Source organism: Kogia breviceps, chromosome 8 (genome assembly GCF_026419965.1).
Source record: "Kogia breviceps isolate mKogBre1 chromosome 8, mKogBre1 haplotype 1, whole genome shotgun sequence".
Taxonomy (NCBI): Eukaryota; Metazoa; Chordata; class Mammalia; order Artiodactyla; family Physeteridae; genus Kogia; species Kogia breviceps.
The window spans coordinates 35682605-35708458 of record NC_081317.1 but is presented as its reverse complement, the minus strand read 5'-3'; the positions used below and the strand labels follow the sequence as shown (position 1 = coordinate 35708458).

General features: G+C 32.9%; 1 protein-coding gene across 1 annotated transcript in view; it reads left to right on the top strand.

Moving 5' to 3' along the window:
* Nucleotides 1–25854, top strand: part of ERCC6L2 (ERCC excision repair 6 like 2) — a 152690-nt gene that overhangs the window by 63733 nt on the left and 63103 nt on the right. The window contains exons 7-12 of the mRNA XM_059071749.2: nt 5125–5265; nt 6508–6621; nt 7482–7601; nt 13879–13950; nt 14567–14712; nt 25055–25150. Coding sequence (XP_058927732.1) covers nt 5125–5265; nt 6508–6621; nt 7482–7601; nt 13879–13950; nt 14567–14712; nt 25055–25150 — 689 coding nt within the window. The remainder of the gene's footprint in view (nt 1–5124; nt 5266–6507; nt 6622–7481; nt 7602–13878; nt 13951–14566; nt 14713–25054; nt 25151–25854) is intronic.

Here is a 25854-nt window from a genome sequence, read left to right as displayed (position 1 = left end):
ATGTGTTTTCTGTTTATATTTTGTCCTTCCTATACTGTGTACCATCTACAACCCAGTATATTCTTTGGTAATTTAATTCTAACTACACGCCAAAGTTGTTAAAAGTTTTTTTTATGTAGGTACATTTCTTGTAGAATGCAATGTACAGTTGAACAACTAACCTAATTTTAAGTATTTGTAGGAAAATTACAATTAAATTCTGTTAATTGTATAAGAAAATTTGAGGCATTAACCTTTACAGAATGTTTTTAAAACATAGTGGTCTTTTATACTTTTTAATCTTGTTGTTCTTCTAGCTCAGGCAATGGAATAAAGTTTCTAAAAATTACTGTGAATGAAATCTAATTAATATTGTCCTCAATAGGGGCAGTCGTATTAAATACCCTAATCTTAGGGTATCCTGTTGATTATTACTTTAAAAAATAGATTTGAAAGGAAAATATGATCTTGATATGCAAGTTGGGGAAACTGATACAACATTTGGCTTTTTGAGCTAAAGCATATATTATCATTCAATTGGAATACTTCATGAACCCCACTTTTTTTTAACATTGTATTGAAGTATAATTGCTTTACAATGTTGTGTTAGTTTCTGCTGTGTAACAAAGTGAATTAGCTATATACATACATATATCCCCATATCCCCTCCCGCTTGTGTCTTCCTCCCACCCTCCTATCCCACCCCTGTAGGTGGTCGCAGAGTACCAAGCTGATCTCCCTGTGCTATGCAGCTGCTTCCCACTAGCTATATATTTTATATTTGGTAGTGTATATATGTCAGTGTTACTCTCTCACTTCATCCCAGCTTACCCTTCCCCCTCCCCGGGTCCTCAAGTCCCTTCTCTGCATCTGTGTCTTTATTCCTGTCCTGCCCCTAGGATCGTCAGAAACAGGGTTTTTTTTAGATTCCATATATATGTATTAGCATACAGTATTTGTTTTTCTCTTTCTGACTTCACTGTGTATGACAGACTCTAGGTCCATCCACCTCACTACAAATAACTGAATTTCATTTCTTTTTATGGCTGAGTAATATTCCATTGTATATATGTGCCACATTTTATTTATCCATTCATCTGTCAGTGAACATCTAGGTTGCTTCCATGTCCTGGCTATTGTAAATAGTGCTGCAGTGAACATTGTGGTACATGACTGTTTTTGAATTATGGTTTTCTCAGGGTATATGCCCAGTACTGAAATTGCTGGGTCATATGGTAGTTCTATTTTTAGTTTTTTAAGGAACCTCCATACTTCTCCATAGTGGCTGTATCAGCTTACATTCCCACCAACAGTGCAAAAGGGTTCCCTTTTCTGCACACCCTCTCCAGCATTTATTGTTCGTACATTTTTTGATGATGGACATTCTAACTGGTGTGAGGTGATACCTCGTTGTAGTTTTGATTTGCATTTCTCTAATCATTAGTAATGTTGAGCATCTTTTCATGTGTTTTTTGGCAATCTGCTTATCTTCTTTGGAGAAATGTCTATTTAGGTCTTCTGCACATTTTTGGATTGGGTTGTTTGGGTTTTTTTGATATTGAGCTGCATGAACTGCTTGTATATTTTGGAGATTAATCCTTTGTCAGTTGCTTCATTTGCAAGTATTTTCTCCTATTCTGAGTGTTGTCTTTTCGTCTTGTTTATGTTTTCCTTTGCTGTGCAAAAGTTTTTAAGTTTCATTAGGTCCCATTTATTTTTGTACCCCACTTTTTAAACGTTTTGTGTAATTTTAGTTATCTATCTAGTAGGAACAATAAATTTTAAGTACATGAAATAAGAGTTGTGGATAGAGGTTTAGAACTTGGTCTCTGAAATCAAATACCATGGGCTTGAATCCTGGCTCCCCTCCTTATTAGTTTTATCACCTTGAGCAGTTTGTTAAATCTCTCAAAACTTGATTTATTTATATTTTAAATGGGAATGATGACAATGGTGCTTGCCTCACATGGTTGCTCTGAAATGTATGACATGTAAGAAGTGTTCAGTAAATATTACTACATGTTTTAGTAACAACTCAACAATAAAATACTTTAGAATATAATTTAACCAAAGAGGTGAAAGACACGTATGCTGAAAACTATGAGACATTGATAAAAGAAACTGAGGAAGACACAAATAAATTGAAAGATATTCCATATTCATAGATTTGAAGAATTAATATTAAAATGTCCACACTACCCAAAGCAGTCTACATATTCAATACACTCCCTATCAAAATTCCAGTGACATCTTTCACAGAAATAGAAAAAACAATCCTAAAATTTGTATGAAACCACAAAAGACCCCAAATAGCCAAAGAAATCCTAAGAAAGAAGAACAAAGTTGGAGGCATCACTGTTCCTGATTTTAAACTGTATTTCAAAGCTACAATAATCAAAACAGTATGGTGCTGGTATAAAAACAGATACATAGACCAGTGGAATAGAATACAGAGCCCAGAAATAAACCCATGTGTAAACAGTCCAACAATATTTTAGAAGGGAGCCAGTACTCAATGGAGAAAAAAAGTCAGTCTTTTTGATAAATGGTGCCAGGAAAATTGGGTATTCACATGCAAAAGAATGAAATTGGACTCCTTACACCAATAATTAACTCAAATTGGATTAAAGATTTAAATGTAAGACCTGGATCTATAAAATTCATAGAAGAAAACATAGGGAAATATCTCCTTGACATTGGTCTTGGCAATTATTTTTTTTAATTAATTAATTAATATTTGGCTGCGTTGGGTTTTCGTTGCTGTGCACGAGCTTTCATGGCTCGCAGGTTCTAGAGCACAGGCTCGGTAGTTGTGTTGCACACACTTAGTTGCTCAGTGGCATGTGGGATCTTCCCAGACCAGGGCTTGAACCTGTGTTCCCTGCATTGGCAGGCAGATTCTTAACCAGTGCGCCACCAGGGAAGTCCTTGGTAATGATTTTTTGGATATAATATCAAAAGCACAGCAACAAAAACAAAAATTAACAAGTGAGATTACATCATAAAAAGCTTCTGTACAGCAAAAGAAACAATCAACAGAATGAAGCAGCCTATTGAATGGGATAAAATATATGCAGACCATATATTTGATAAGGGACTCATTTAAAATATATGAAATCTCATACAACTCAGTAGCAAAAAACCAAACAATCCAATTCAAAAGTGGGCAGAGGACCTAATAAACAGACTTTTTTCCAAAGAAGACATACAGATGACCAACAGACCCATGAAAAGATGTTCTATATCACTAATCATCAGGGAAATGCAAATCAAAACCACAATTAAATATCAGTGCACACCTGTCAGAATGATTGTTATCAAAAAGGCAAGCGGTAACAAGTGTTGTGATGATGTGAAGGAAAGGAAACCCCAGTGCACTGTTTGTGGCAACCCCACTTCCAGGTATACAGTTGGCCCTCTGCACCTGCACATTCCACATCTGCAGATACAGAGGACCAACTATACTACACTATTTTATATAAGGGTTTTGAGCATACATAGATTTTGGTAAACATAGGGGAGGTGGGTCCTGGAACCGATCCCCTGCAGATATTGAGGGATGATTGTGTACCTGAAGGAAATGAAATTACTCTTTAAGAGACACCTGAACTCCTATGTTTATTGCAGCATTATTCACAATAGCTAAGATGTGGAAACAACCTTACTGTCTGTTGACAGATGAATGAATAAAGAAAATGTGTATGTACATAGAACAGAATATTATTCAGCCATAAAAAAGAAGGAAATCTGTCATATGTGACAACATGGAGGGCATTATGCTAACTGAAATAAATCAGACAGAGAAAGACAAATACTGTATGATCTCACTTATATGTGGAGTTTAAGAAAACAAAAGCTACAGTTACAGAAACAGAGAGTAGAATGGTGTTTGCCGGAGGCTCAGGTTTAGGGGAAATGAGGAAATACTGGTCAAAAGGTACAAAGTTTCAGTTATAAGATGAATAGTTCTGGGGATCTGATGTACAGCATAGTGACTGTAGTTAGCAATACTGTGTATACTTGAAAGTTGATAAGAGAATAGATCTTAAATGTTAGCACCATACATACAAATAGTAATTATGTGAAGTGATGAATGTGTTAACTAACCTTATTGCTGTGGTAATCATTTTGCAATAAATACACATATCAAATCATAATGTTGTACACCATAAACTTATACAATGTTGTATGTCAAATATATCTTAATAAACCTGGAGGAAAATCATAACTCAGAATTTCCCTCTGTACCTTAATCATTGACCCCATCTTCAATATTCTCATATGCACAATGTGTCTTTTTTTTGCAGTAATATTCTATTGTAGTGATACACACATATAAATATTTTAAAATAGGTGGCTTTTCTCCTATTCACATTCCTCAAAGTCCTGATATGGATATATTTAGTTTTATGACCCTGGTTACATACAGCTATATGTAGAATAATTTTACCAATTTCCAGTACTACCAGGAATATAAGGCAAACTGTATTCACTATAACTTTGTGGCATTGATTTCTCATATTTTTTTCTTTTCTTGAATTGGGGCACAAAGTAGCAACTTCTGCATGTTTTGCTCTTATGTGTATTTACTTAATCCTTATCTTTACTAATCTTGGGAATTTATAGCAGGATATCAAATACAAATACTTTATCCTGTTTTCAGTAATAGGAAGTTTTTTACTTTTTTCTAAATTTTCAAGTAATTCAGTAAGTATTATCCATACCATTGTTCTAAAAATCTTCCCTTTTCCTTTTCTAGTTTTTTTATTTGACCTAAACTTTAATCACTTATTTGCATAATAAGTGCTAATAGTATGGAACCCTGAAAAGACCCACAATAATATGTTGAGGAAATTATAAGGAAATTACATACTTTTTTCATATTTTGATTTTTTAAATTAAAGAACAAACAGATTTATTTGGAAAGTAAGTTATAATTTGTATACTTTAGGGTAGGATTGTAGCATAGAATATGGGAGGATTAGGAGAAATTTCCTTATATTCTCCTATGTATAATGATGTATCCAGAAAAAATATAAATTTATGAGCAATTTTCACTATTACAGTCTATGAAGCCTGATGTGCATTGTGATTATTATTGCTATAAAAAAGATACTAAAGTTACCTTGTATTTTATCTTGGCAGATGGTATATTGTTCTCTGACAGATTTTCAGAAAGCTGTCTATCAAACAGTATTAGAAACAGAAGATGTGTCTTTGATACTTCAGTCTTCTGAGCCTTGTACCTGCAGCAGTGGCCGAAAAAGGAGAAATTGTTGTTATAAGGTGAGCATTTCCATATGATATCTTTACTATCTTGCTTTTGATTACATAGTACTCTATTCTAATAGTATCAGAGTAAGTAGCAGATAAAATAACTTTTCCTCTGGGGGCTTCCCTGGTGGCGCAGTGGTTGAGAGCCCACCTGCCGATGCAGGGGACACGGGTTCATGCCCCGGTCCGGGAAGATCCCACATGCCACAGAGTGGCTGGGCCCGTGAGCCATGGCCACTGAGCCTACGCGTCCAGAGCCTGTGCTCCGCAACGGGAGAGGTCACAACAGTGAGAGGCCCGCGTACCGCAAATAAATAAATAAATAAATAAATAACTTGTCCTCACATTGTTCTTTATCTTTAGAAGCTGTAAGTTAAGAAAAGGGAATAATTTTCCAAAAGATTTTACAATATCACATAGTAATCATAGCAAAATACAATATTCAAGTATCTTTTCAAAAAACTAGTTTTTAAAAGTAGCTCCAATTTTATATCTTCCCTTTCAACTATTATTGGGAAGTATCCTGCTTTTATCTTGAAATTTCATTTCATTTCCAGTAAATTTCTCATTATCAATGGATAATGCTTCCTCTTTGATAGCAGGCTTAAAATATTATTCTGGTGTGAGATTGAATGTTAATTTAAAAGAAACTGTGTATCAGTACAGTAAAGTATTTTTTTATTTAGAAAAAAATATTCATTTATGCTTTTTAAAAAAATCTATGTATTTCCTGCCCTTTTTTCACCTTGCTACTTTATTATCAACTCATATCCACATACATAGAGGGACCATAAGTAAATATTTATCTAGATTGTTATTTATTCCATATCTCATTTATTTTGCTGGCTTTAACCACTTCACATTTTTGTAATAGCACAGTTTCCTAGAAAACTGGAATGGGTGAGCGAAGAGAGTAAAGGCTTCTATGTAACACCATCACCACATTGTAGAGTTTTATGACCAGGAACCTCTTATGGCAGCATTTTTATCACTGTGTATACTTCCTGGAATGAGTACTTTCTCCCCTCTTTTATTAAAAACATCATTGTGTATGGTTCACCAAAACTACAATTCCACATTAGTGATTCATGGATATTTTGTATATCAGTTGACCATTATTTTCTCAGAGCGTATTGTGCCAGTAGCAACCGGATAATAAGTATTATTGTAAGTGGCATATTTTGTGATGTAAGTAGTTACATAGCCATGTTAGTCCCTTGCTTATTTTTATTTTCTGTTCTTTTCTGGTTACAGACCAATTCACATGGCGAAACAGTGAAAACCTTGTATTTCAGTTACCTTGCAGTCCTTCAGAAGGTAGCTAACCATGTTGCATTACTTCAGGCTGCTAGCACCTCCAAACAACAGGTTTGGTTTGGCTTTTGAAATTTCTTTGTGATGCTATTTGGTATAAGTATTCTATGTTTGGTATAAAATTTCTTAGCTAAATACCCTTAAGTTATTTTTGTATGAAATTTAAGAGTAACTGACTTGCTTGTTTTTTAATTTAGGTGTCAAACAAGTATATGCACTTAAATTTTTAATCAAAGTGAGAAAAGTTAACCTTAAATTAAAATAACTTTTTTGTGCCTCTGATAATTTTCATATATTTATTTTCCTAACATCTTTTGATATAATTACTAATTAAAGATATTTGATGAGTCAGTCCTAATTCCACTAATAATGTGTCTAATTACATTTATCTTATCTACTAGATTAAAATGAGGATTCATAATAATCTGTATGTTAAATATTAGGAGTGCTTCCCCAAATGGCAAAAATCAGTAATTTCAAAATTTAGGCATACATGCAGTCGTTTACTTTAGTCATTTCAATTGTGTCTTATTCTAAAGCACAATGTAAATAAAAAAGATCTTTTTTAAAACTTTTTTATAAAATGATTTTATGTATTCTTTTTGTGTGATAGGCTTGAGGCTGTTCAAATGTAATTTTAAAAGACTGCTCTTTGGGAAGTATTCAATTCCTTATTTTGGAAATCTTAAAAAAAAGTAACAGCAAAATTAATAGACATAACACTATCTCAGAACTCATCAAAGCCATATATGATTAACATATCACTTTAAGGTTTTCTGAATTAGAGAAGGTAAAATCTTCAACCTAGGAAGGAATATATATTCCTTCTAAATAGATATTTTTCATAAATGATTTCAATTTATACAGGTTTAAATTGTGTTGAGATTTCTTTTCTCCTACCTTTTCCCCTTAAGGAAACACTTATCAAGAAGATATGTGATCAGGTATTTTCCAGATTCCCAGATTTTGTGCAGAAAAGCAAAGACGCAGCCTTTGAAACACTTTCTGACCCAAAATACAGTGGAAAAATGAAGGCAAGTATTCTTCTTTCAGTTTGCGTACACACAAGGATGATATACAATATATTTATCAAGTGGTATGACAGGGACACCAATTAATCAGAACAGATAGATGCCCAATCATTCAGAAGAGATAGTGACCAAAGACAACTGGTATAATTGTATCAGCTCACTACGAACCCTGTGTATGGTAGATTTCTCAGTTAGTAGTAGTTACATCAAGTGTACTTCAAACTTTCCTTACTGATGTATTGGATTCATGCCCTGTTAAAAATGTATGCTGTCACCACATATATAATATTTTGTTTTCAAATGTTTAAAGAAGTAATCTACCAGAAATAAAAATGTTAATGCCAAATAAGAGGATGAGGATAGCCAGTAGTTCCAAATTTGAGAAAGGAACTACTTGAAGAGTTCAAGGTGGACAGGGCCTCTATGTCTAGACCGAATTTTCTGGCTCTTGTTTTTACTTGCTGACCTAGATTGTAAGGTTGCTAAATCTCATTTGTGGCAAGTGGACATTTGCTGTATACCAGAAAATTGACCTGTTGGTGCTGCTCTTGGTGGTGTATTACTGAGGGAAGGGTGTGAAAAGTAAGACTAGGTTCTCCAAACATGTCCAGGCCTTTGGGAATTTCCTGTGACAGCAGTGTGAAATACTGACAGCTTTAAGCCACCTTGCAATAGAATTTGTTTGTTTAACCCTTTAATAACTATCAAGAAACTTTATTTATGGATTCAGATTTTTAAAGAACAATTCCAAATTACTATGTTTTAATTAAGAAAAAATAAATTATTTCTTTTGGCAAAAAATAAAAAGGAAGTAATTTAAAATAGGTTTTTTCCCCCCTTAAAATCCTGCAAATATTCTTAAAACATAAGGTACATAAGCACACAATAGTTTAGTTTGCTTGGTCATCTAAATTCAATGAAATAAAATAAAAACTAGGAAGATTACCTTAAAAACTTGTGTATTTTTTTTACTGAGATGTAATTGACATCTGAAATTGTATTAGTTTTAAGTGTATAATATAATGATTCTATATATATATATATAGAGAGAGAGAAATGACTGCCCCATTGTTTAGTTAATATTCATCACAATACATATTTACAATTTTTTTTCTTGGGCTGAGAACTTTTAATGTTAGCCACTTTCAGGTATCAATGTGGTATTGTTAACTATAGTTACCATACTGTACATTACATCCCCAAGAACTTATTTATCTTATAACTGGAAATTTGTACCTTTTGACCACCTTCACCCATTTTACCCACTCCCCACCCCCTGCTTCTGACTACCACTAATCTGTTCTCTGTACCTATGAGGGATTTTTTTTAGATTCCACTAAGTAAGATTATACTGTAATTGTCTTTCTCTCTCTGACTTATTTCACTTAGCACAGTGCCCTCAAGGTCTAATCATGTTGCCACAATGGCAGGATTTCCTTCTTTTTTCATGGCTGAATAATATTCCTTGTGTATTTTTTATATATATATATATGTATGTATAATATATATACATACACACACATATATATGTATCACCTTTTCTTTATCCATTCATCTGTCAATGGACATTTATATTGTTACCAGTTTGTCTATTATAAGTAATACTACAGTGAATCTGGGGGGTGCAGATATCTTTTCAAGGTTAGTTTCATTCTTTTGCACATGGCTGTACAGTTTTCCTAGCACTATTTATTGAAGAGAGCCTTTCCCCATTGTATAGTCTTAGCTCCTTTGTTGTAAATTAAATGACCATATATGCATGGTTTATTTCTGGGCTCTCTGTTTTGTTCCATTGATCTATGTGTCTGTTTTCTGCCAATATCATACTGTTTTGATTATTTTGGCTTTGTGATATAGTTTGAAATCAGGAAGTGCGGTGCTTCCACCTTTGTTCATCTTTCTCAGGATTGCTTTGGCTTTTTGGAGTTTTTTGTGCTTTCATACGAATTTTAGGATTGTTTTTTTCTACTTCTGTGAAAATTGTCATTGGAATTTTGATAAGGATTGCACTGAATCTATAGATTGCTTTGGGTAGTATGAACATTTTAACAATATTAATTCTTCCAATCCATGAACATGGAATCTTTCCATTAATTTGTGTCTTCAGTTCCTTTCATCAGTGTCTTACAGTTTTCAGTGTACAGATCTTTCACCTCCTTGGTTAAATTCATTAGTAGTTATTTTACTGTTTTTGATGTAAATGTAAATGGGATTGTTTTCTTAATTCCACTTTCTGATAGTTCTTTATTAATCTACAAAAATGCAATTGAGTTTTGTATATTGATTTTGTATCTTGCAACTTTACTGAATTTATGTATTCTAACTTTTTTTGGTGGAGTCTTTAAAGTTTTCTGTATATAATCTCATATCATCTACAAATAGTGACAGTTTTACTTTTCCTTTCTGATTTGGATGCCTTTTTTTTTCTTGCATAATTGCCCTGGCTAGGACTTCCAGTACAATAAATTGGCAAGAGTGAACATCCTTGTCTTGTTCCTAATCTTTGAGGAAAAGCTTTCAGTTTTTCATCATTAAGTATGATATTTATTAGCTGTGGGCTTATCATATATAACCTTTATTATGTTGAGGTATGTTCCCTCTATACTCACTTCATAAAAATTGTGTATTTTTAAAATAAATAAGTTTGTATTAGAGAGAAAGTCCTATGATTTATTATCACAACAAATAATTCAAGTCTAACAATATTTCCTAACAATAATATTTTTGTCATCCATATTGACTTTTATTTAATTATTTTTAAATTGAGAAATGTGAAAAGCCCTGCTAGTTTAGAACTGAGCACTTATAATCCTATAATTTAAGCCAATAGAATATTTCCAGAAATCATGGTCTTCTTTGAAAACTTCATTATTCATAGCTGTTTATTTAAATTTTATTCATTGTGATTCTTCACTAAAAATTTACCACTCTTGAAATTAAATGGAATTTTATTACTCTGCACTTTATATTCTTATATATCCATTAACTATATGATTTAAAACATACTATTGGAGTTACTTATTTAGGAATAATAGTGTTTGATTAAGATAATTATTACATTTATTTTTATTATGATTTTGTAGAAGGGAATTATTGCCAGAGGCTGGGTGTGTGTCTTTATATGAGAAGGAAGCCTGTACTTGTTTTGTGGGAGATCACCAATAAAACAGAGACTGATGGTAGTAAGCTAGGGATATGTTTTCAAGACTGTGTTTCATCATTTGATTAGCAACATCATCTCATGATCTAGTAATACAAAACTTACAGGCTAATAATGGAATTATTGCCTGTAGGGTTAAGAACTCCAAATTGCATGTAGTTCTTGAATTCAGGTGATGAAATATCCTAGATCTGCTTCTTTTATTATAGGTTAGCCAGCAGCTGCAGTTTATTTGTGGACATAATACCTACTGTACCCATCATAGCCTCAAAGCTATGCTCATGAACTCCAGCTCTTTCTCTTAAGTGCCAAGGTCTTTTTTGACCTCAACTACTATTCAAGGGGATGGACACAAAGTTACACTCATTCCCCTGATGAGAATCTTCATTTTCCCTTTAATTCCCTTGGGAAATGCCACAGAGTCTTATTGTGGAGGGTGGAAAAAAGACTAGGAAACCCAATTTAGTGCTGTTTAGAATCATACAAGGGTCGTGTTCATCTCTAGGCCTGACTGACTTGAGAAAAATTAGATCTAAGATTCATTAGCTGTGAACATCCTCAAATTTAGGATTTCTTTACAGGTGGATTGTCTTGTTCTGTGGAGGACAACTAAGTGACAAAACATTGGGTCTGCATTATTAAGACTCCAACTATAGTGAACACACTGTTATTTCTGAAATTTTTAGTAAGGGATCTTAGCTTATAGTTATTCATTTAACTAGTAAGTTTTTTTTTTATTTTTTTTTGTTTTTTAACTAGCCTAATAAAGACCTTCAGTCCAAAAACATTCACTTTCCTTATTACTTTTTGTTTGTTTTTACTATAAAATGTTCAAGAATTTGTAATAGGTATGAAATTGTAATAGGTATGATACCCTCAAACAATCAGAGTGGATTTCTATGCATCATATCCTTGTCTTAAAATGTTAATGTCTGTAAGAGAATGATAAGGCAAGCCACAGACTGGTAGGAATTTATTTGCAAAACAATAAGGAACTGGTATCTAAAATATACAAGGAACTCTTAAAACTCAACAAGAACATAAACAATCCAATTTAAAATACACAAAAGATCTGAACAGATATTTCACCAGAGAAGATATACAGATGGCAAATAAGCATATGAAAAAATTATCAACATCATATGTCATTAGAGAATTGCAAACTAAAACGAGATATCACTAGACACCTATGGCTAAACTCAAAACACTGACAACACGCAATAGGAACTCTTATTGCTGGTGAGAATGCAGAGTGGTACAGCCACTTTGGAAGATAGTTTGGCAGTTTCTTACAAAGCCAAACATGTTCTTACCACACGATCCACTAATCGTGCTCCTTGGTATTTACCCAAATTAGTTTAAAACTTATGTCTGCATAAGAGCCTGTACACAGGTGGTTATGGCAACTTCATTTGTAATTGCCCAAACTTGGAAGCAACCAAGATGTCCTTCAATATGTGAGTGGATAAACTGTGGTACCTCCAGACAATGGAAAATTATTCAACAATAGAAAGAAACAGGATGTCAAGCGACAAAAAGACACAGAGGCACGTTGAATGCATATTACTAAGTGAAAGAGCCAGTCATACATACTGTATGATTCCAACTATATGACATTCTGGAAAAGGCAAAACTATAGAGAAACAAAAAAATCAGTGGTTGCAAGGGGTTTGCAGGGAGGGAAGAATAGATGGAGAATAGGGAATTTTTAGGACAGTGAAACTATTCTGTATAATAATGTAATCATGGATGCATGTTATTATATATTTGTTAGGACCCATAGAACTGTACAACACAAGTGAACCCTAATGTAAACTATGAACTTTAATTAATAATAATTTATCAGTATTTATTCATCAGCCAAATATATCACCCTAATGCAGTATGTTAATAATAAGGGAAACTGTTCAGGGAAGAGGCCGAAGTGGGGGGAGGGAGGGAGGGAGTCTTTGGGATTTCTCTGTATACTCAGTTCTTCTGTAAATCTAAAATTGCTCTAAAATATAAAATATATTAATTTTAAAAAGTTAATGAATTATGTGAAACTCAAATGCACATGCTTTATTCAGTTATTTTATTAAAAAAATAAAGCTAATACAAATAAAATTTACTTTATATGTTGTCCAAGTATCAAAATAATGTTTACCTGATCTGTGACATTTTTATTTACCATTTGCTTGGTTGTCCAAGTAGCTTTTTTTTTTTTTTTTTTAAATCCACAGCTTTTTTTTTTTGAGATTGTTGCATAGAGGTCAGAGTTAGCACAATGTCTTTTCTTGCTCAACTATTAAGAGTTTTATATTGAGTATAATTTTTTTTATTTAAAAGTTTAAATGTTTATCATTTAATAAATAAAATTAGTTGTTTATTGTATAGTTCAGAAAAACCTTATACTTAGTACAGAAAATTCCTTTTCTTTCCTTTGTGGTTTGCTTTTCCACAGTGTTCTGGAGCTGTCATTGCCAGAGTGGAAATGCCTTTTTAAAAATAACAGTACTACTGTCATACACAGGTTTTGGATTATTTGTTTCCTCCCTAAAAGCACTGCATATGGGGGCAAATTATTGGCATTTTGAGGTCAAAATCAAGTCTGGAATTCAGGGCTTACTGTAAATAGAGAAATGGGAGAAAATGAGAAGAGGTGTATATCTGACTGATTATTCTGAGAAAATAAATATCAGAACTTTTAGAACCTAGGTGAAATTAAACACATTTTATTATATCTATCTAGAGAAAACTTAAATACTTCCTAAAAGGAATGCTGCTCTGTAATTTAGTTTCTGAACATATTGTAGGTATAAATAAAGTATAGTTTGGAAATTAAATTAATCCATTTAAATGCATCCCATAATCTAAAATGCTTCCTTTTTATTAAAACCAGATGAAATGAAATAAAAGTCTTTGAGAACTTTACCTCATTATTAACAATATGATGATGAATTTCATGTACTATCTAATACTTTATTTCTCTAACTTGGAATAAAATGAAGGGAATTACAAAAGATAACTGAGGTTATATTGTATAAAAGTAATTTTAAGAAATTTTCAAGTGATGTTTATATGTATATAGTATACTTTTTGTTGAAACTGGTTCACTGATGTTCTCTGGTTGCCTTCCAGGTCCTTCAGCAGCTTTTAAACCATTGTAGACAAAACAAAGATAAAGTTCTTCTTTTCTCCTTTTCCACCAAGGTGAGTTTTGTCTGAAGCATATTCTTGATTGGCTCAACCCTAATTCCTGAGGCAAAACATTCCTGAGATAAAACAGCATCCAGCCACATTTACTATCTTATGTATCTTCTGTAGGAAATGGTAATGAGGTAAGAACTTTTAAAACAGATACTAAAATTTCAATTATATCAGAGTTGCTTACTGTCAAATAGCAAACTCAAAGATAGATTTCTAATTCTCTGTTGATGTTTTTGTTGATAATTAAAGTGTTCTTTAAGACATTTAAGAAATTTTAGAATGTGGAAAATAGCAAAAATAATGTAATATATTTACATAAATGAGTTAGACAATACTTTTCTTTTTATTCCATTTTAGTTTAAAAAACTAAAAATTGATTTTTTCCCCTGAAAGATTGGTTTTTCTTTTTTTTAAAACAAAGGTTGCTGAACACTAAAATCAGTTTCAGTATAATGGGAAGATATATATGAGTCAGAAATTAGAAAAATATTTGTTGCTCTTGTAATTATAAGAAATTGTGACCAGCAATATTAATACTTAGTAAAGCTCATCTCTATAACAGTATGAAACTTATTAAACCATGAATTTGTCTTTGCACGTCTCTGTATCTTTCCTCTAGTTGCTCGATGTGCTGCAGCAATACTGTATGGCATCTGGGCTTGATTACCGACGACTTGATGGAAATACAAAATCAGAGGAAAGAATCAAGATTGTGAAAGAGTTCAACAGTACACAAGATGTTAACATTTGCCTTGTCTCCACAATGTAAGAAAATAAAATTTGATAACTTGATTTTTATCTAATTGCTTTTAACATTTAAGGTAATATTTAAACTATTACTGGATTTTCAGTGGTTATGCTTGTATTGCTTTGTTTCATTTAGTTTTAAGAAGAAGCAACAAAAATGCTGTTAATTTTGGCTGAAATAACAATATCTTGAGTTCTATCTAAACTTTTCTCTCAGTTCCCTTATCACTGAATTCTCTTTATATGTCTGGCTTTATTTTTTTTAAATCCAAAAAATGAATGTTTCTTCAGAAATCTTCTGTACTGTTTTGACTCATGTCTTGTGGTTAGAGCATTCAGACTTAATTGGATAATCAAGTTATTAATCAAACAGCTGAGAATGATAGGTAGCAGTGGTTTTCGAACTGTGATCAAGGAGCCCTTGAGAACCCACAGTGCTTAGTGGGCCAGGAGTTTCCCTCCTTTGTCTCTACCTGGTCTCAAGCAGAGCAGCTCAACATTTATAGGTTTTATAAAAGTTAAATCAGTTCTAACACCTATTTATGAATCTCTCAATAAACTTTTTAAGAAATACACTCACTTTAGAGAAAGATTTGATATATACACCTAAGATTATTCCCTTTTGGGGGGTAACAAATCTGTAACTTTCAACATCTAATGTAATAAGTATTTTATAGATGTGCTTCCACTATCTTTTTGAAAGATAGTGGAAGCACATCTATAAAATACTTATTACATTAGATGTACTATTATATCTAATATTACATTAGATGTAATAAGTCCTTTTTGTAATTCAAAAAGAATTTCAAAGGACTTTATTTTAAATTGAAGTATATTGACTTACAGTGTCATTTGTGTTAGTTTCAGGTGTACAGCACAGTGATTCAGTTATATATATATACATATATATGTGTGTGTATGTATATATATATATTCTTTATCAGATTCTTTTCCCTTATAGGTTATTACAAAATACGGAGTATAGTTCCCTGTGCTATACAGTAGATCCCTGTTGGTTATGTGTCTTATCTCTAGTAGTGTATATATGTTAATCCCATCGTCTTAATATATCCCTCCCCTTCCTTTGTCTGTGAGTCTCTCTCTGTTTTGGAAAGTTCATTTGTATTTTTTTTTCCTTTGGATTCCACATGTAAGTGATATCATATGATATTTATCTTTCTCTGTCTGGCTTACTTCACTTAGTATGATAATGTCACGGTCCATCCATGTTGCTACAAATGGCAGTATTTCATTCTTTTTTATTGCTGAGTAATATTCCATTGTGTGTGTGTATATTATATATATATATACACACACACATATACCACATCTTTATCCATTCATCTGTTGATGGACATTTAAGCTGCTTCCATTTCTTGGTTATTGTAAATAGTGCTGCAATGAACACTGGGGTGCATGTATCTTTTCAAATTATAGTTTTCTCTGGATATGTGCCCAGGAGTGAGATTGCAGTATCATATGGTAGCTCTATTTCAGTTTTTTGAGGAACCTCCATACTGTTTTCCATAGTGGCTGTACCAATTTACATTCCCACCAACAGTGTAGAAGGGTTCCCCTTTTTCCACACCCTCTCCAGCATTTATTATTTGTAGACTTTTTGATGATGGCCATTCTGACTGGAGTGAGGTGATACTTCATTGTAGTTTCGATTTGCGTTTCTCTAATAATTAATGATGTTGAACATTTTTTCATGTGACTGTTGGCCATCTGTATGTCTTCTTTGGAGAAATGTCTGTATAGATCTTCTGCCCATTTTTTGATTGGGTTGTTTTTTGATATTGAGCTGTATAAACTGTTTGTATATTTTAGAAAGTAATCTCAAGGGACTTATAAAGTAAACATGTAAAATACAAAAAATGAAAAACTAAGTCAAAATAAAAATTACTTTGGGAATTCTCTGGCAGTCCAGTGGTTAGGACTTGGCACTTTCATTGTCATGGCCTGGGTTCAATCCCTGGTCAGGGAACTAAGGTCCCACAGGCTGCACGTCGTGGTCAAAAAAAAAGAAAAAAAAAAAATTACTTAAAATGAGGAATTGAGTGTTACATATGATGATTGAGCTACTTAACTGTTGAGCACTAAAATTCTTGAATTCTTGCAACTAAGGCCCAAGCAGAGAAGCTCTAGATTTCCATTTTCCTGTGAATGAATTCAAGAAGTAATTTCACACGAGTCCTTAAATACAAAGTATTAAATGACATAGAATCCTGTCTTGAGCTAAGTTTTATAAGACATACATAAGCATTCTTATTTTTTAAATAATGTTTTTTAAAGTAATACCCGCAAATCAATCAATGTGATAAACCACATTAACACATTGAAGAGTAAAAATTATATGGTCATCTCAATAGATGAAGAAAAAGAGTTTGACAAAATTCAACATCCATTTACCATAAAAACTCTCAACAAAGTGGGTATACAGGGAACATACCTCAACATAATAAGGGTCATATATGAAAAACACACAGCTAATAATATACTCAATGGTAAAAAGCTGAAAACTTTTCCTATAAGGTCAGGAAAAAAAGAAGGATGCCCACTTCTCACCAATTCTATTTAACATGGCACAATGATTCCTAGCCACAGTAATCAGATAAGAAAGATTAAAAGGCATACAAATTGGAACAGAAGAGGCAAAATTTCAGTATTTGCAGATATCATGATTCTACATATAGAAAACCCTAAAGACACTACCAAAAAACTATTAAAACTAATAAATAAATTCAGTAAAGTTGCAGGACACAAAATTAACATACAGAAATCTGTTGCATTACTATACCAAATAACCAACTATCAGAAATTAAGGAAACAATTTTATTTGCAATTGTGTCAAAAAGAATATAATAACTAGGAATAATTTTAACTAAGGAGGTGAAAGAGACATGTACACTGAAAACTATAACACAAATAAGGAAAGAAATTGAAGATAACACAAATAAGTGGAAAGATATACCATGTTAATGGATTGGAAGAATTAACATTGTTAAAATGTCCATATAACCCAAAGCAATCTTCATATTCAATACAATCCCTATCAAAATACCAATGACATTTTTCACAGAAGAGATAGTCCTAAAATGTGTATGGAACCATAAAATATCCCAAATAACCAAAGCAGCTTGAGAAAGACTGAAGCTAAAGGTGTCATGCTTCCTGATTTCAAAATCAAATGTGTGCTATACAAAGCTATAATAATCAAACAACATGGTACTGATACAAAGCCGGACATATGGATCAATGGAAAAGAGTAGAGAGCCCAGAAATAAACCCACACTTACATGGTCAATTAATCTATGACAAATGAGCCAAGAATATACAGTGGGGAAAAGACAGTCTCTTCAAAAATGATATTGAGAAAATTGGACAGATACATGTGAAAGAATGAAAGTAGACTGTTTTCTAACCCCACATGCAAAAATAAGCTCAAAGTGAATTAAACTTTTAATGTTAGACCTGAAACCATGGAAATTCTGGAAGAAAATATAAGCAGTACGCTATTGGACATCGATCTTAGTAATATTTTTTGGATCTGTCTGGGCAAGTACAACAAGAGCAAGAATAAACAAATGTGACTACATCAAACTAAAGAGCTTTGGCACAGTGAAGGAAACCATCAATGAAATGAAAAGGCAACCTACTGAATAGGAGAAGATAACTGTAAATGGTATGTTCAGTAAGGAGTTAATATTCAAAATATATAAGGAACTCATAAAACTCAATATCAAAAAAACAATCCAATTAAGAAATCAGCAGAGGACCTGAATAGACATATTTTCAAAGAAGATATACAGATGTCCAACAGGCACATGAAAAGGTGCTTAACATCACTAATCTTCAGGAAAATGTAGATCAAACCAAAAAGAGATTATCACCTCACATCTGTCAGAATGGCTATTATCAAAAAGGCAAGAAATAACGAGTGTTGGTGAGGATGTGGGGAGAAGGGAACCATTGTGCACTGTTGGTGGGAATGTAAACTGATACAGTTACTATGGAAACCAGTATGGAGGTTCCTCAAAAAATTAAAAATAGAACTATCATACAATCTAGCAATTCCACTTCTGGTCATTTATGTGAAGAAAATGCAAAACACTAATTTGAACAGATATATGTATCTCAGTGTTCATTGCAGCAGTAATTAGAATAGCTAAGATAAGGAAGCAACCTAAGTGTCCATTGATAAATGAAGTGGATAAAGATTACACACACACACACATACATATACACAATGGAATATTACTTAGCCATAAAAAGAATGAAATCTTGCCGTTTGAGACAACATGGATGGACCTAGAGGTATAATCTAAATGAAATAAAATGGAAAAAGACTAGTACCATATGATTTCACTTATACATGGTATCTAAAAAACAAAACAAAAGAACAAGCATAGCAAAACAGAAACAGACTCATAGATACAGAGAACAAGCTAGTGGTTGCTGGGGGGAAGGGGTGAGATAGGCGAAGGGATTTGAAAGGTTCAAAATAAAGAAGTCATGGCGATGCAATGTATAGCATAGGAATATATTCAATTTTTTAAAAGTCTTATTTATATGTTTCAAATCTAGCTGATGAGTTTTACATATTTTTTTATGGTTTCTAGCTTTTCTTTTATTTCTTTAGTAATTTTAGTCTTTTGTAAAAATATCTTTTTGAATGGCATTTTTGCTTTATTAACTCCCGTGCTTGGGGGGGTGCTAATCCTTCTATTTGTTCTTCCCTCTGGCTTTTGCTTATGGTAGATGGTTTCTTCGCACATTTTGTAATTTTTAATTTTGAGCTTATCTTCAGTGGGGCTTCTTTCCTCTGTGGAAATCCTTTGGAGACTGGTTGTAGGAGTTCTCCATTACTGTGATTTTACTTTGACTTCTTTGTTAGGCATCCCAACCAGGACAAGAGAAGTTTTGGATTCCTGTTTTCCTATGACTGAATTCAAAGAGTGACTTGTTACCTAAGTCCTTACATTTGATACATAAAGAACCTTACAAGACATAATAAATCCATTCTTTAGCTATGTTTTTCAAAAGACATATGCTCAGTTTTTGTTTTGTTTTCCTTGTTTTGCAGAAATTTGTATTTAATTTCTAGGTGTTGAAACAAAAGAGTTTCACACTGGCTCAGTCCATCATTTTTGCCAGAATCCTAATTCTTCATTATCTTTTAGTTTATCAGCTTTAAACAGCTTGGACTCTATGTTATGTTAGAGGAGGATTTAGTTTACTTACACTCCTCCCTCCCCATTTTCCACACAGTCTTTACTATTTTTATTTTTATTATTTGTCTATAAATTAACTTTTTTAACCTGAAATAATATACTTCAATCTTTGATTTTTAGTCCAGCAACTTTCTACAGTATCTTTTAAGTACTTGTAATGTGTGGTATTAGCATTAGCACACATCCACCCTTTCTTCTACTTTTGTCACCTGCCCGTATCATCTGTCAGCTATTTTAACAAATAACTTTGTACGCCAGAATATATAGAAAGTAAATTTTATGTTATCTTTGAATATCAACAAATGTCTTTTATGTGCTCTCTCACTTGCTACTTCGGCCAACTGTAGAATTCTAGACTGAAAATAATTTCCTCTCAGATCTCTGTGGTATTACAACATTGTTTTCTGGTATTTAGTGTTGCTGAATTTTTGTCTAAGGCCAATCTGATTCTCCTTCCTCTTTGTGAACTCACAAGAGTTTCTCTTCATCTGTTGTATTCTGAAATTTCACAGTGATATTTGAGTCTTGGTCTGGGTTTTTAGTTCATTTATTTTGCTGGGCATAATCTGAGGGCTTGTATTTTTCAACTCTGGAAAATTCTCTTTTGATTATTTCTTTGACCATAGCTTCTCTTCCATTTCCTTTGGCATTTCTCTCAGACACTAGGTTATCTGATTTTAGGGCTCCTACAATGATTCTTTTTCTTTTTCCGGCCGCACTATGCAGCTCGTGGGATCTTAGTTCCCCGACCAGGGATCGAACCCGGGCCCTTGGCTGTGAAAACTCGGAGTCCTAACCACTGAACCACCAAGGAATTCCCCTACAATGAGTCATTAAACCTCTGAACTTGGACTCTTACTTCACATTTTAATCTTTTTTGCTCTATATTCTGAAAAATGTCATTTTCCGGTTATTATTTTAAATAACTGATTTTTAGTCTTTTTTTCTTTTTAAGCCCTTATTCTCTGAGTTATCTTTATTCTGAAATGTCAACACCTTAAAGTTTTGCTTTCCATAGTCATCTCATTCAGTTAATTAAGGAAGGGTTATCTGGCATATTTTTCCTTGGGTTGGGATTTTTTATTGGAATCACTGAATTTATAAATGACTTTGGAGAAAAGTGACATTTTAATGCTATTGAACCTTCCTATCTACAAACATGGTATCTCTTACTTATATTTAGGTTTCTCAGAAGTATTTGTTCAAGTGACTACTTCATTCAACCTTTTATAATAGTTAATACATAACAGTAAAATTTAATTCATTGACAGAATTTTTTTGTGGAACATTAAGATATGGTTAAAATATAATTTTTTACATATTTATTGACACAAAATAGAATGTGGAAGACCTAAGGAATGAATAGCCTGAATGTTTATTAGCAATCTATCTTAATACCATTCCTCAGCTTGAAAAGGGCTATATTCTAAACATTTTATTGCTTAAGGCCTGTTATCCATATGAGAGGAGTGACATGTTTGAAAGTTTATGATTCTGAGTTGTATTATCGTCAAATAGAGAATCACCTCATCTCTAGAGACAGAGTTTAGAGATTATTTTTTCTTTAAAAGAAATGTTGCCTCTGCTTTAACTCAGACAGTCTTAAGTAACTTCAGAATATCTTTGAAGATTGTTACCTTAAGTGGTGACTTTCCTATGACTCATTTAGGGTATCTGAAACAAATTCATGCATATCTTACTGACAGGAAGCTAACTGAACAGTTGACTAGACTTACTTTTGGTGTTAAGTGTTAGAAAATACTTCTTGATTTCCAATTTTATTTTGATTATAACTGGTTGATTTTTCACATAACTAGTCTAATTATATAACCTTATGAACCTTGTTTCTTCAGAATTTTCCCCATCACCATAGTAGACAGATAAACATCTAACTCCTCTTGTACTTGTTGGGTATCTAAATCCCACCCACTCCCATAATTTACCCATTTTTTAAATCCTTTCCCAAACTTCCTCTTTATCCCACCTAATTTCTTTCTTTGAGTTCAAGTCTCTGTGACATCTTTATGCTGTTGCCTCTAATAAATAATTTTCCAAAGGAGAAAATTCAATTTCTATTGAATATTGAACAAGTCAGGATACTTGGGTTTGAATCCAGACACTGGCCACCTCAGAGACCTTGAGCAAGTTAATCAGTATTTCAGATTCTCAATTTTCTCATCTGTAAAATGAGAATAATAGTTAGCTCATAGAGCTGGGTTGAGGTTGAAAGAATAGGATATATGAAAATATCTTGCATAATTCCTGGTATATATTAGATGCTCAATAAATGTTAATTTTTTTCTATTTTGATAGAAACTGTATAAGAGAAGATTATTAACATTTTCCCTCCCTGGATGGTTAGTATCTAGTGTAAAGCATTATCTAAGTGTGAGTTATGTGATGGTCTAAGCATCTGAAAAGGGAAAATCAGCAAGAGAAAGCCTCAGTGAAGACTTTGAAGGTTGAGATTAGAAAAACGAAGAAAATAAAGAAAATGATTTTATTATTGGATTTTAATTTTACCATCCCTTTAAAAAATACAAAATTTTATAATTATTTTAAAATAAAATAATTATTAAATGTACAGTGTTTAGACCCAGAAAATTCAAAACATGAGAAGATAACAGTTATTTTTAGGTAAAATCTAATAAGCTATGCAGGCAGCTGAAATCTTTAACTCAGTAGACAAACATTTTATATATTCAGTTTTGCTAAAAGATACATTTAGAAAAGATATCTTTAGAAATCAACTTCATTCCAAAATGAATTATTTGTATTCAGACATGTTTTGACTGATAGAAAAATGAATCTACCAAATCCATTAAGCAATATCATATTTTAAAAACTGTCAAAATATATATATATCTTTCTTGGCTTCTTTTCACTGTATATTTTAACCACAGGTCAATTAAATGAAGATAAAGCTTTGGCTTTCCAAAGAATTGAGGAGTTTTAAACAGTGGAATGGCACACTTAGTTTTCTATATTCTGTGCTTAGAATTATTTTATGTAATGTGGGAATGGATTTTAGGTCTGAGGTAAGAGAAGACAGAAAGGCACTGAAGTAATACATACAGGTGTGACATAAAAGCTTGACCTAGGGCAAGTGAAAATAGGAATAGAGAAAGGACTCATGAGAAAAACATTTTTGAGGTAAATTTGACAGGACTGGATATTGGTTGGCTTTTTAGTTGTTTTATTTTATCTTTCCTCTAAGTCTTGGTGACAAATTCTCTTAGTTTTCCTTAATCTGAGAATGTCATGATTCCCCTTTCATTCCTGAAGGATATTTTTGCTGGATATAGAATTCTGGGTTGATAGTTCTTTTAGCACTTGAAAATATACTGCTTCCTCCTGGCCACCTTGGTTTCTAAGAAATCCACTGTCATTTGATGTTTCCTTAAAAGTTGTGTATCATTTCTCTCTGAGTGCTTTCAAGAGTTTTTCTTTGTCTTTTGTTTACAGAAGTTTAATTATGCTGTATTTTAGCATAGGTTTCTTTGGGTTTATCATTTTGGGAGTTCATGCAACTTTTTGCATTCTTTAAGTTTATCTCTTTTCCCAAATTTGGGAAGTTTTCAGCTATATTTCTTTCTTTCAATATTTTTTCAGTCTCACTCTCTCTTTTCTCCCAGGACTACAATGATAGAAGTGTTAGCTCTTCTGTTACTGTCCCTCAGGCCTCTAAGAATGTTATTTTTTTTTTCAGTATACTTTCTTCCTGTTCTTCAGATTGGGTAAATAGCAATAATATTGACCTGCTCTTATGTTTATTGATTCTATCATCTGTCATCTCCACTGTACTATCAAGTCCATCCAGCAAGTTTTGTAATTTAGTAATTTTTCAATTCCAAAATTTTCATTTGGTATCCTCTCTTTCTTTGCTGAGACTTTCTATTTTTAAATTGTTTCAGGCATATTTGTAATTGTTTTTTGAAGCATTTTTATTGTGGCTGCATTAAAATCCTTGTCAGATAAATCCAACATCTGCTTCTTTGCAGTGTTGTTGTATGTTAATTGTCTTTTCTTATAGAAATTGAGATTTTCCTAGACCTTGATAAGACTAGTAATTTTTTATTGTATGCTCGACATTTTAAGTATTATGTTATGAAACTCTGTGTCTTATTTAAAACTTCTGTTTTACCCAGACACCATGCCAGCCACATGGGCTGGAAATCTGTGTCTCTTGCTTGGCCTCTGTTGACATCCTGAGTTTGAGGCACTTCACTGCTATTTCTCCATGGCTTCCACCCACACTACAGAGGGGCCTGGTTATAGCTGGGTAGAAATGAAAAATTCCGGCTCCTCAATCAGTCTTCTCTGACACCACCTGAGTGAGAATGAGAGGTACCTCATTACTGTCAAAGGTGGGAATTTAGTCTCCTCACTTAGCCTTTGCTGACCAGGTTAGGGTTGGAGCCACAGATTTTTTTTCTGTGGTGTTTGCAAGAATAGGCTATTCATTATCTAACATTTTTCTGTCTTAAAACTCTGTATCTTTCCTGGTTCCTTGGCTAAAGGAAGAAGGTTTTTCTTGGGGCTTTTTTGGTCTGTGACTGTTGGCTGCTGGCATTTCCAGTTCACTGGCTTCTCCAGAATCCAATCTGGGATATATTAGGCAAAAATAAAGCCAGGGAACTCACTGCCATGTCATTCCTTAGGTTTTGTGGTCTCTAGCCAATCTATGCTCTCTATCTTTCATAATCTTATGTTTTATTTTATATATAATGCCCAGGGTTTTTTTAGCTGCACTTAGTGGGAGGAATAAGGAGGAGCGCATTTTTTTAAGTGTGTATATTTATTTAGCTGGAGTATACTAGCAGTTTTTAAAACTTATGTTAGGAAAATCTTCGAGAATAGTATTTGAGTATCCAAAAAAATGTAAAAACCAGCACAACCTACTTACATGGTCTCTAATGCTCAAATTTCTTAGGGATAGTCTAGAGTGGTACAAAAAAAATTGTTCCATAGCCATTTTACTTGTGGCATATTTGTGTTTTAATCACCTTACTTTTATAATGTTAATGTAATATTGTGTTGATTTGGTTATAGAAACCTGGCATAATTGAGTTAGAGAGCAAAATTTATTTTTGCTGTTTTAATTTGCTCTTTTCTGTTTACTCCAGGGCTGGTGGACTAGGCCTCAATTTTATTGGTGCCAATGTGGTTGTATTATTTGATCCTACATGGAATCCAGCCAATGATCTTCAAGCAATTGACAGGTACAACGGTGACAAAATTTAAAGTGACCTGCAAATACTTTTAATCTAAAAATGCTCTTGAATTTTTTAGTTTGCTTACAGTGTGACTGTGATTAGAAGATAAGGAAGACCTTGTAAAAAATTTTTAAACTTTTATTTAAGATAACCCTGAACTTCTGAATCCAAATGGCAGGCTGATAATAGCCATTAATTTTCCATTCATCTCAAAATCCCATTATTGTGACAAGATTAATTTAGAAGAAAGAATAAATCCCCAGTACTGCAGGAAAATAGAAAGGTCACTACTAGTAGATCAGAAGTTTTGAGAAACTCATGGGAGAATTTTTATGATGAAGGAACCAGCAGAAAAAGCCACAATCCCAAGTCAACAGGAGAGCACAGAGAAATTCAAGCATGTGTTCATCAACTCAAGGATATGGGAGTAGACTAAAGTACATCCTTATGGGAAATTAATTAATGTGCTGACTCTAAAACAAATTCCTTTCCCACACCTTGTACATAAAGAGGGATTAACCTATAACATGTGCTCCTTGATCAAAACTGAAAGAATCATTTCATACATTTTATAAATAAGTGGGGAATGAGGCTGACAAAAGGTTATTGCAGTGGATGTTTGGACCAGATCATAAAGCATTGAAACCTAGCTTTCTTATACAGTCCATTTAATCTGTGTCTTATAGTTTTCTGAGTAAAGTTCTTTTATC